This window comes from Hemitrygon akajei, chromosome 19, assembly GCF_048418815.1.
Source record: "Hemitrygon akajei chromosome 19, sHemAka1.3, whole genome shotgun sequence".
Classification (NCBI taxonomy): domain Eukaryota; kingdom Metazoa; phylum Chordata; class Chondrichthyes; order Myliobatiformes; family Dasyatidae; genus Hemitrygon; species Hemitrygon akajei.
In genome coordinates, this window is record NC_133142.1 from 3,963,764 (window position 1) to 3,977,074 (window position 13,311).

The window sequence follows — 13,311 nt, forward strand, 5'->3', positions numbered from 1 at the left end:
TATATGATTAGTGATGCTTTTTCAATTTTGTTTGGAAAATGGACCCACGGGAATTCCTGACTAACACACTCAAAATGCCTGGGGAACTTAGCAGGTCAGGCAGCATCTGAGGAAATTAATCAATGTTCAACATTTTGGACAGAGACCCTTCTCCAGGACTGGAAAGGAAGTTCGGTGGGGTAGCCAGAATAGGGAGGCGAGGGGAAGGGAAGTTGTACAACTTGGCAGGTGATAAGTGAAGGGGGAGGTGGATAAAGTAAGAAGCTTAGAAGTGGGGGATAGGTAGAAAAGGTAAAGGGCTGGAGAAGAAGGAATCTGATAGGAAAGGAGAGTGGATCATGGGAAGAAGGGAAACCAGAGGGAGGTAAGAGGCAGAAAAGAAGGGGTAAGAGGGGAACCTGAATAGGGACTGGAACAAGAAAAGAGGGATTGGGGAGAAATTGCCGGAAGTTACAGGAATCAACGTTCATGCTGTCAGGTTGGCGGCTACCCTGACAGAATATGGTGTTGTGCTCCAGCTTGAGAGTGGCCTCTTCGTGGCAGCAGAGGCTATGGGTCAGCATGTTGGAACAAATGGAATTAAATGGATGGCCACCAGGAAATCCCATCCCATGAACTCCTGGCATTTTAGATGATAAAATTGGTATTTGGAGGATCGAATCAGATTCACTCATGTATAAGAGGATTGGAAAAATATTTGATCACTGGAAGAGAGACGTAGGTTGAATTTCAGGAAGACAGTTGTACGAGTTGCAGCTCGAGTTAAATTAATAAGAATGACTAAATCCATTCTTACTGTTGAAGAGAGAACAGGGGAAAAAATCTAGGAATAGAATGCAAATGAAAAGATTAGCTTTATTTGTTACATGTACCTCAAAACAGTGAAACGTCTCTTTTGTGTCAAATGACCAAAACAGTCCAAGGATGTGCTGGGGGCAGCCCACAAGTGCTGTCATGCTTCCACTGCCAACATAGCATGTCAGTAACTTACTAACCCTAACCCGTATGTCTTTGGAATGTGGGAGGGAGCCTGAGCACAAACCCACGCGGTCATGGGGAGAACATACAGACTCCTTATGGAGACTGGCAGGAATTAAACCCCGATCTTACAGCTAGTGCTGTAAAACTCTGCGCTAACAGTAAAACTACCGTGCTCCTACACAAGTGAGAATGAATCATTTACCTCTGTCCTCTGACTGAAGTCTCTTCCAGATTCAATGAAGTTTCTTCTTCATCATTGGTTTTTAACTGGAATAAAAAAAAGTTAAATTTATGAAGCCAAATGCAGTCCCAACAATTACATATTAATTTTGTCCAATGTCCAAGTTCAAAACAAGAAGAAAACACATTCAATTATTTAAATGATTTAACACTTCTCAACAATAGTGGAACAGATGCTGGAAATCTTGAGCAACACATACAAAATGCTGAAGGAACTCAGCAGATTAGGCAGCATCTATGGAGAGGAATAAACATTCTACATTTTGGGTCAATACCCTTCATCAGGATTGGCTGCCGATTGGCTGATTAGACCATTCCTGATGAAGGCTCTTGGTCCAAAATGCTGACTGCTTATTCCCCCTCGTAGATGCTGTCTGACTTAGAACAGAGAAGATTGCAGCACAGCACATTGGCTCCAGATGTTGTGTTGACTTTTAACCTTCTTTAAGATCAGTCTAACCCTTCCCTCCTACATAGCCCTCCATTTTTCCTATCATCCATGTTTCTATCTAAGAATATCGTAAATGCCCCTAATGGATCTGCCTCTACCACCATCCTTGGCAGGGTGTTCCTTGCACTCACCGCTCTCTGTAAAGAACTTACTTCTGGCACCTTCCCTATACTTTTCTCCATTCACCTTAAAACTATGCCGCATTATATGAGTCATTTCAACCCTGGGAAAAAGGCTTCTGGCTGTCCACTCGATTGATGCCTCTTCTCATCTTGTCCATCTCTATCAAGTCACCTCTCATCCTCCTTTGTTTCAAAGAGAAAAGACTTAGCTCACACTGAGTCCCTCCATTTTGTGTAGGTTAGAATACCTACACTCAATTTTTCTGGACTGGAAAGGAGTATATTGCCCCAAAAGCACCGATCAGAATGGAGGGTGTCTCAATGGCAGAGTTTTATAGATATACAATTGAGATTATATAGACTGGCTGCATCACAGCCTGGTATCGAAACACCAGTACCTTGACAAAAAAAATACAAAAAGTAGTGGATATAGCCCAGTTCATCACAAGTAAAGCCCTTCCCTCCATCACAGAGTGCTGTCGCAGGAAAACAGCATCAAGGATCCTTATAGTTGGTGGAAGTATACAGAATTCACAACCACTGACATTAGGTTGGGCTCACTTTAAGAGGCTGTTCTGACATGATAATGCAATTGTGTTAAAGACTTTTATCACACTTTGCTTAGTTTTTGGTGTTCAATAAATCAGTTGCTATGGTTTTTCTTAAACACAAAATGCTTCTGCCTTTTTATTTGCCCCAGCACTGAACTGTTTCCACAACCAATGGACTCACTTTCAAGGACTTTTTAATATCATGTTCTCGATTTTATTACTGCTTTATTCTTATTTCCTTTTAGTGGTTGCAGAGTTAGTTGTCTTTGACACACTGGTTGAATGCCCACAAGAAAATGAATTTCCAGTTTGTATATAGTACATACATGCACTTTGATAATAAATTTTAAACTTGTTTTCATGGTCAGTCCACAAAAAGCAGATCAGACCAAAGGAAAGCAATCACTGATTTGACAGTGAAGTGAAATATCATTCATTGAAGAGAACTGCATTAATACCACACATGCTTTAGGATAACACAAAGCACTTCACAGCCAATGCAAGAGCCATAGATAATATTCTTCGCTAAGAGTGCTCCATTTCACAAGTGAGACCCTAGACCATTTGAAACCACAGTGGTCAATACTGCCCTTTGCCTTCGACCAGTTATTACAGGGAGATAATGGGAGGTGGGGACATTTCAGTCCCAAAATATTATGCTTTTAAAGTTAGAGTCAACAAAAAAAAAACTTTAACCTGAGTATTCCTTTTGCCAATTTGCTTGCTATAGTAGTCTAAACAAAGAGCAGGTGCTCTACAAGGGCCATGAGAATGATCTTAGCCCACTCTCAGCTGGACAGTAAACAGAGAAGATGCTTTGAATTTGCACTGGCAACCCGGAAAGTTGGACAATTCAAATTTAGATTTTAAGGAACTGAAGTCTATACCACTTTGATGTTTTTAAAGAGGTAACTTGCAATCTCGTACATTTACCTGTAAAGATCCGTTTCCATTTCAAGCACTAGTTTCTAATGGGTTGCATGGTTCCCCATTTGTAGGCCAGCTTTGAAGTATGTAAAGTTTGAGCGTATTTTGTTTATATCCAGAATTTTCAAACATTTCATACAGAAATAACCCCACCAAAAGCCTCCCTATCCTCACCTCCATCCCCAATTGTTGGATACCACACTCAGTTTGTCACACTGCCTGACAACTGGTACTAGAAAATCACAATCAAACATGTCTTTCAACTGCACACCATGAAGAGCAGAGCCACCATCTTCAGTGTCCATCACAAGTCCCACAACTACCAACTTCTTGGCAAACCTCCATGCCCAACTAGATCCCTTGCCAACTTAGTGTTATATCGGCATTACCTCTCACTTTATTGCTGTAGAAAGTGTGTCTCAGCTTGGCAGCTGCTGAAACCCTCACCGTTATCCACACTCACTCTAGCTCCCACCTGAAACCCACTCAGCTCTTCAACTCGTCGTGTTATACAGTCAGAGCAATCAGACTCACCCAGCCAACGCTGAGCACCAGAGAGCTCAAGTTATGAATATGTTCATTTAAAACTTGTGCAATGAGTACTATAAAATGTAATGATTTCTTCCAAGTCCCAAAATGCTCTCAGACCATATTTACCTCAAAAATAAAACCCAGGCCTTGCTTGAAGATTCATAAACTGTTTTACAATCCCTCTTTTCATATTGAAGCCACAGGCTTATTAAAGTATTGTGACAGTTTAATCATTAATCTCTCTGCTTTCACATCCTAGTCAAGTTCATTTTTATCACAGGCCCCTTCATGTCATGGTGTGCCTTCCGGAGTAAAGCTGATGTCGACCACCGTGCCTCTGCTCTGGATATTATCTCGCTCTGCCCCACCAGCGGAAGCCTGCCTCACACCGAGGTGTCGTTACCACATCAGGATAAGAGGAACGAACATTCTTACTGCCACCCTCCCCACAACTTGAACCTTTCCCCCAAACAACTGTACAGACCTCCTTAACCACGATATTATTAGAAACAATGAAATGGCATATCTGAAGATGCCAAGGTGAACCAGAGTGATATGGTAAACAACAGCGTCCAGGTAGAGATCAGGTGGGGGTGGCGAGGGGCTCACAGAGGGTGACATGAATACACTTGGTTTACTGTTAACAAAATAGTCAATGCAACCGTGGAAGGGAACCAGGATTTTCAGACATTTACTGAATGAACGAGAGTGTAAATGGCTTCAAGATCCATATTCTGGAGATATTCTGCAGCATGGTAGTGCAGTGGTTAGCAAAATGCTTTACAGCACAGGCGATCAGGGTGCAGTTTCTGCTGCTGCCCATAAATTTGTCCATTCTCCCCGTGACCGCATTGGTTTTCTCTGGGTGCTCCGGCTTACTCCCACAGTCCAAGGAGATAACAGCTGGTAGGTTATTTGGACATTGTAAATTGTCCCCTGATTAGGCTAGGGTTAAATCAGGTGATTACTTGGCAAGCTCAGCTCGAGGGACCTATTCCATGCTGTATCTCAATAAATAAACACAGCAACATTCTTCCCCTCCAGACAACACACCAGTTAAGACCAGAATTCACATGGAACTTAATGACAGCTCACCTTCTAATACCACTGATTAACAGAATACCATGACTATTCTGTATGAGAACTGGCCAATTTTATCAAGCCAAAATGAAAGGTGGAACACGGGTACAGACTAGCAAATTAACATCAGGACAATGGGATGAGATTGTAACTCCTGTATTTCTAAGGACACTCAAATCAACGGTTAGAGTGGGATGAAAAGCAGCCATACACAAAAAAAGTCATTGTACATCGAGTTGAGCAGTGCCTCAGAAAGGCAGTGTCCATCATTAAGGACCCCATCACCCAGGATATGCTCTCTACTCATTGTTACTGTCAGGAAGGAGGTACTGAAGCCTGAAGGCAGACAGTGATTCAGGAACACCTTCCCCTCTGCCATCTGATTTCTAAATGGAAATTGAACCCATGAACACTACCTCTCATTATTTCTGTTTTTGCACTATTTTAAATTTAATACACATACATACTGACTGTAATTGATTTACTTATTGTTTATTCTATATTTCATTGTACATGTACTGCTGTCGCTAAGTTAACAAATTTCATGACATATGCCGGTGATATTAAACTTGATTCTGATTCTTTATTTTTCACATGTAAATCAAAACTAGCAAAATGCATTATGATCAATAGATTTGTTGGTAATTAAATGACGCCTCCCATGTGTCACTATGCCTCCAATGCCAACATAGCATGCCCACAACTCACTAACCCTAATCCATATGCCATTGAAACATGGGAGAAAGCCACAGAGAGAATGTACCAACAATAGTCACACAGAGAATGTACCAACACCTTACTATGATGGGAATTGAGTGTGCGGTGGGATTTTCCAATCATTGGCACTGTAAAGTGTTATGCTAGCCACAACGCTACCATACCATCCTTGGCACTGGCACTGATGCTGGTGCCTAATATTCACAGAAAGTACAGGAATGGCAAGGACAAAACAGCAACTAAAATTCCAAGGGGCATAAAGAAATATTGGCAATTCAAAACTCAAGGTGTTTTATAAAATGCACATAACAAGTGACAAGAGAGTATATATTAATTAAACTAAACCGATAAATGTTAATAGACACTGACCTGGCTATTGATCTCTATGAATCGAACACTTGCCTTCACAGACACAATTTCTTGCCCATTTTGCATCCAACCTGCCACTGTCTTTTGCATCTCGTAAGTGAAAACGAGAGCTTTACACACTACTTGGTGTTCTGTCCCTCTATCTGCCTTTGTTAACCTGTTGGCTCCATACAAATTGGATTCTAGTTAATTGTTAGCTGGGGCAGTTGCTTATTTGGGACAACTCTTAAAGAACAAAAACTAATCTAGAAAATAGCCGGGATTCCTTTCATTTATTTGGGACACTAATTAAAACAGAAGACTGTTCCCAAATAGTTTCTAACTAGCATCAGTTGCACGAACTTGTGTAGTCGTCAGACACTGCACCGTGCTTACAGAGAACAGTTTTTTAAAAAATTGTGTCAGTTGCACATGTTTGTGTTTAAAAAGCAGTGATTTCTCACTGACAGCTGGTGAGAAATAAACAGACAATTCAGAGCTGTTTTGCTCTCTGCAGTTTCAAGAGTTCAGGCTTGGAGATGCCAGAAACAGCTGAGTGTAAATGAACAGATTTCACTGCTTCAAGTTCTTCATAGTTCCCAACTTGGTGAAGATGATGACAATTGTTGTGAGTGTTACAATGAAAAAGATTTGGAGGATGAAATAATTGAAAACGTTGTATAAAGGCAGTCCATTATTCACACTAGGTGTCTGCACTGATTTTGTTCATTTACAGTCAATCAACAGAACATGGCAGGGTACACTGGATGAATTCCTCCATCGATAATGATTATGAACTACACGCAGTTTTATAGTACTAGTAGTATTGGTAATGTTCTAGTTTGTTCTGTATTTCATTTAAATGCACTTGTTACTCAATTAAATAGTTTGTCTTTTTTATACCTCAAACTATTTCAATGAAACATTGGTTAATTGGGGCAGCCGCTTAATTAGGCTAAAATGTGTTGATTCTGATGTGTCCTTATTAACCAGAATCCACTGTGCATCAAAATCAAATGAGTAACCTTGGCCTCAGCAAAATCCACTGATATTCGCTTTGTTAGATCCTTCCCTCCCTCACCCTCTGCAACGTAGCTTCTGTTCTTCCCACTCCTGACACAGGTTCTTTAACCTGAGATATTAATTCTGTTTGATTCCACAGATGTTGCCACAAATGAGAGATTATGTAATTCCAGAGACCATGATACGCTCAGCACCGTAGTGAAGTGGTTACTTTAACGTGAGACAGTGCCAGTGGCCAGGGTTCAACTTCCACTGCTGTCTGTAAGGAGTCTGTATCGATTGAGATATAGTACAGAATAAAACCTTCCAGCCGCACTGCACAGCAATCCCCCGATTTAATCCTAGCCAATGTACAATGACAAATTAACCTACCAACCGGCAGGTCTTTGGACTGAGAGGAAATTGGAGCACCCAGAGGAAACCACGCAGTCACAGGGAGAACATACAAACTTCTTACAGGCAGCAGTGGGAATTGAACCCAGGTTGCTGGTACTGTAAGGTATTGTGCTAACACTACACTACCATGCCCTCTTTCCCCCCATGGTCCCTCAACATCCTCAGACTGTTGGTTGTTGACACAAAATAAGATGCATTTCACTGTGTTTCTGAGTCAGAGAGAAAGCTGAACTTTAATCTTTACATTAGTGGTGAGCAGATGCATACCTGCCTCAGTTTGCCCCTTCGTAGACCTCTTTCACACCAAGCCATGGGGTAAGCTATCACCAACAGAACACTTGGAGGTCAGCTGTTCACACCAGGGTCTCAGCTCAATAGCATACAGCCCCATTGGATGCACATACATTCTTTGAAAAATATGTGGGGTGGGAGAGTAGTGGTTGATATCAATGTTTATTTAGACAAGAGGACCGATAGCACCAGAATGAGTCAGTGCTTTGTGGGTCTATGTAACTGTGTCTGGGAAGGTGGTGTGGACATAATGGTGGATGAGCATTTCAAGTCCTGACCTAGAACATTACAGATCAAGCCTTGTGAAGTGTGAAGGTCTCCTTCTATGTCTGGAATTTCTGATTCCACAATCAATTAGCATTTGTAAGAGAGATTCAAACTTCTTACACATATGAGTATTTCGAAAATACCTCTAGTTTCTTGAGGCCATGTTTAAACTTTGGAAAACGTCTGCCAGCATAATAGGTTATCTATTCAAACATGAGAGATTCTGCAGATGATGGAAATCCGAAACAATGTACACAACTCAGCAGGTCCAGCAATGGAGGGGAATAAACTGTTAACACTGTTGGCCTGGAAAGGAGTGGGACAGAAGGCAGAATAAAGTGGGGAGGGGGGGGGGAAAGAGAGGGAGAAGAGTATAAACTGGCAGGTGATAGGTGGAAAAGGTAAAGGACTGAAGGAGGAATCTGACAGGAGAGGGCAGTGAATATGGGAGAAAAGGAAGAAGGCAGGGAACCAGAGTGATGGGCAGGTCAGAAGGGGTGCAAGGGTAACCAGAATAGAGAGAAAGTAAGGAAGAGGGGAAGAAATTACCAGGTCAATGTTCATGGCATTGTTAGAGGCTACCCAGACAGAATACGAGGTGTTGCTACAACCTGAGTGCCCCTGTTGTCTCATCAAAGGTAGCCCTAGACTGACATGTTGGAATCGGAATGGGAAGTCAAAGTGAAATGGGAAATCCTGACTTTTGTGGTGGCTGGACTGAAAATGTCCAAACTCCCACGCTACCATGTCCCTCCTTCATGAGGAATGGAACAAGTGATAATAACATTTTTAGAGCACTTTTCATACAGATGGTGTAGTTCAAAATGCTTCACAATGGGATAAATTGCAAACATGAAAATAAAATATAAAAATAAAAAATAAACTTGAAAATAAAAGACAAAAAGATGTTAGTTAAAAACAAGGTTAAATAAACGGATTTTGAGCTGGTGTCAACCGAGTCTGCATCCCTTATAGTTTTAGTATTGAGTTTCACACTTTAGGACCCCAATTCAAAAAAAGCTGACCTGCCAATTTTTTTTGAGGGAGATTGTTTAAATTTAAGAGACCAGTGAAAGAACACCTGAGAGCTTGAGCAGGATTATAAATCAAAAACGATTCTGTGATGTACTAAGGTCCCAGACAATTAAGAGATTTAAAAATAAGAGAACTATCAAATCAATTCTAAAAGATACAGGGAGCCAATGCAGAGTAGCCATGATGCGAATAATATGTGCCCTCACCCTGGTTTTGGTTAAAAGTCTAGCAGCAGCATTCTGAATGAGTTGAAGTTTGTCAATAGATTGCTTTGGAAGGCCACTAAAAAGTACATTGCAGTAATCTAGCCTGTTCGACATTTTCCATTGCTGCCTGCAAGGAGTTAGCGCATTCTCCGTGACTGTGCGTTTCCTCTGGGTGCTCTGGTTTCCTCCCATAGTAGGTTAATTAGTCACTGTAGATTGTCGCATGATTAGGCTCGGATTAAATCGGAGGTTGCTGGGTGGTGTGGCTCGAAGGGCCAATTCCTCACTGTATCTCAAAAAATAAAATAGCATCTATTCGATATCATAGTGATATCACAGATGTGGACAGTAAATACTAGTTGTCCAAAGCACAAGATACTTCAGCATGTTTTAATGTTAAATTTAGTTCGAATATGCTGTTAAGGACTTCAGACAGTTTTGCCACCTTCAGGATTTTGTGTAAATATAAATCACTGAGTAACTATTGTCCCAGGAAAACAAGGATGGGATTCAGGGAAACTAATGAAACTACTGATCCCGTATATCTGAAATTAAAAGGCAAAGTAAAGGGAAATGCTGGCAACACTCAAACCAGACAGCAATGCGAATTCTCAATTCTGAGTATCACATTTCATTTGTAGGAAGCAACAAGATTAATTTTGGGCTGATTCTCACAAATGACAATCGATGGACGCCTTCAGCAAGAGAATCAGATTTAATATCACTGGCATACAATACTGTGCAAAAGTTTTAGGCACATATTTTGCACAGTACTATAGTTATTTTATGTATTGCACTATACTGCTGTGGGAAAAAAATCAAGACATATGTGAGTGATGATAAACCTGTTTCTGATATGGGTCTTTACTGTGGACTGAGAGTAGGAAGGGGGCAGAGAGAGGGGAATCGTGATTGGGAAAAGTGGATGGGAGAGGGGAGAGAACGGGAAACACCAGAGACATTCTATAATGACCAATAAACCAATTGACTGGAATCAAATAACCTTGCCTGTTGTCTCAGGGCTAGGTGTACCTGCACCCACACCCACTCCCCCCTACCCCTGGCACAACTCCTCTGCCACCTCACACCTCTCCTGCTGAACTCCACCCTCACCATTCCAAACATCCTTTACTCCCGCCAGATTTACAAACTTGCTTTCTGCTCCAGATTGACAAATACAGTACTGTGCAAAAGTCTTAAGCACCCTAGTGCAAAAAGAGAAATTCATTGCCATTCAGAAAACTGATGGCAGAGAGGAAGAAGCTGTTCCTGAGGGGTTAAGTGTGTGCCTTCAGGTTTCTGTACCTCCTCATTGATGGTAGCAATGAGAAGAGGACATGTCCTGGATGATGGGGGGGGGGTCCTTAATGACAATTGCTGCCTTTTTGACATATTGGCACAGCAACTATAACACCACTACAAAATTTCACAAAAACATTAACATTGTGGGGCTGGAGTGGGCACCACTGAGCTCCAAGTTACCTGGACTAGTTACCATTACTATACATACAGAGACAGAAGCTGTGTAGCTTGTGGGAGAGGCCAACTATCAACTCTTCAAACCTTTCCCTTCATCTATAATGTACAAATCAGGAATGCACTGGGAACTCTTAACACTTCCCTGGAAAACAGCATCAGCAACATTCATGCAGCTTGAAATTCAAAACAATACAACCTGCTTAATCAGGACACCACTCCTGTAAAGTGTGTACGCAACCTACACGCAGCACCACCTCAACTTGCCAGAACTACCATCACCCTATCTTGGGAACTCTACGTTTAAAACAAGTATCAGGATAGGAAAGGAACAGCGGGATATTGGCCCAACACAGGCAAATGGCTGGCTTAGATAAAGAGAAAGAATTAAGAGCTCAACACGTCAACTATTTATTCCTCTCCATGGATACTGCCTGACCTGTTGAGTTCCTCCAGCCTTTTGTGTGTTGAAGAGTACATTTTCCCCATGACCGTGTGTATTTCCTCCCACAGTCCAAAGACAAACTGGTTGGTAGGATAATTGGGCATGGTAAATTGTCCTGCAATTAGACCAGAGTTAAATCGGGGGATTGCTGGGCAGCATGGCTCAAAAGGCTGGAATGGCCTACTCTGTGCTGTATCTCAATAAATAAGCATTATTTGTTGCATGCATAGTTTGCGTCAGGGATCGACACAGTCCAAGGATGTGCTGGGGGCAGTCCGCAAGTGTCACCATGCTTCCAGTGCCCATTTAGCATGCTCACAACTTACTAACCGTAACCTAACAAGTCTTTGGATTATGGGAGGAACCCAGAGCACCCAAGTGCCTTTATTTCCTGCAGAGCATCATGAAAGCTCACCTCTGTCCCAGGATACTGATGGACTTTTACTGCTGTACCATTGAGAACATACTCACCAACTGCATCTCAGTGTGGTGTGGCAATTGTCCCGTATCGGACCGCAAAGCACTCCAACGTGTGGTGAAAACTGCCCAGCGGATTATCGGCACCCAATTGCCCACCATTGAGAACATCTACCATTAACGCTGCCTGGGCAGGGCAAAAAGCATTATTAAGGATGCATCTCACCCTAACCATGGACTTTTTACTCTCCTCCCATCCGGTCGGTGCTGCAGGAGCCTCCGCTCCTGCACCAGCAGGCACAGGAAGCGCTAAGCAGTATTGCATCCATATTGTACTGTCTCAATACTTTTGTATTTGTGTGCTGTAGCACTTACTTTTTATTCGCAGTTATTTTGTAAATAACACTATTCTTTGCATTTCTGGTTAGATGCTAACTGCATTTCATTTGGCTTTGTATCTGTACTCGGCACAATGACAATAAAGTTGAATCTAATCTAATCTAATTTTTAACTTCTTGCTTAATATTACTGTTCAGCATCTTCATGATGCTCATGTAATTAGGAATTGGTATTAAATAAATGAAGACCTGAATTATAATGAAAGGGTGAAAAATTCAGGATTTTTTTTAACCCCCTCTGGATTGTAGGAGAACGAGAGGAGATTTGACAGAGGTTTTCCAAAATTATGAGCAGTGTAGATAGGGTAAATGCAAGCAAGCTTTTTCCACTGAGGTTGGGTGAGTCTAGAACTAGAGGTCATGGGTTAAAGCTGAAATGTTTAGGGAAACAGGAGGAGGAACTATTTTCTTTAAAACTCAGGAGTGTGGTAAGTGTGGAACGAGCTACCAGCAAAAGTGATTGATGCAACTTCAACTGCAAGAGAAGTTTGGATAGGTACATGGACTGTTTGTCCCACTCCCATTAGAGAGGCTACACAGCATCCATGCCATGACCACCAAACTCAATTACTTTCTCTGAGCAGTAATGCTGACCAACACCTCCACCCACTGATACGTTATCATTTCCTGTTAGTACCACCTTATGTAAATACTCCTCAGACTACAAGTATCATCTACAAATTGCAAGTGGACAGTGCTCCTGTATACATCAACAGTGCTGAGGTTGACAGCTCCAGGTTCCCAGGAGTAAACATCGTTACCAGCCTATCTTGGTCCACACCCGGCTCTTCACGATCTCAGTGTTTTCATGGCAAGATGTGGAAGTAGACTGCCAGGCCTTTCTTCCACGCAGATACTGCTGCTGCCCAGGTTGGGACCCGGCCAGATTCGAACTCAGGACCACCTGCCTCGAAGTCCATTGCTGATGCCACTACGCCACCAGCCGGCCTAACAAATAGGTACTTTGATAATAAAATTATTTTGAACTTTGTACATTCTTTCTTCTCTCATCAGGCAGAAAACACTAAAGTGGGACAGCACTCATCTTCGAGCTGAAAGAAAGCTTCTAATCCGCTGTTGTAATACTGAACGGTTGCCTAGTCTCATAAATTAGACCCTTAGTCTCAATCTACCTCACTATGATCTTGCACATTATTGTCTACCTGCACGGCACTCTCTGCAGCTGTTACACTTTATTTTGCATGATTATTATTTTACCTTGTTTTAGAGCACTGTGTGAAAGTCTTATCACATATGTATAGCTAAGGTGCTCAAGTCTTTTGCTCAGTACTGTATTTTTTGTCAATGTGGAGATGAGTTTGTAAATTTGGTGGGAGCAAAGCATATTGGGAATGGCGAGGGTGGAGCACTGCAGGAGGGTTGTGGGTCAAGTGGCAGGAAGGAGTGCT

The 13,311-nt window shown here is 41.9% G+C and overlaps 1 protein-coding gene across 1 annotated transcript in view; it reads right to left on the reverse strand.

The window, feature by feature from the left end:
• The window catches only part of rpn1 (ribophorin I), a 39,298-nt gene that overhangs the window by 21,148 nt on the left and 4,839 nt on the right, over positions 1-13,311 (reverse strand). The window contains exon 2 of the mRNA XM_073071992.1: positions 1,184-1,248. Within this exon, the coding sequence (XP_072928093.1) occupies positions 1,184-1,248 (65 nt within the window). The remainder of the gene's footprint in view (positions 1-1,183; positions 1,249-13,311) is intronic.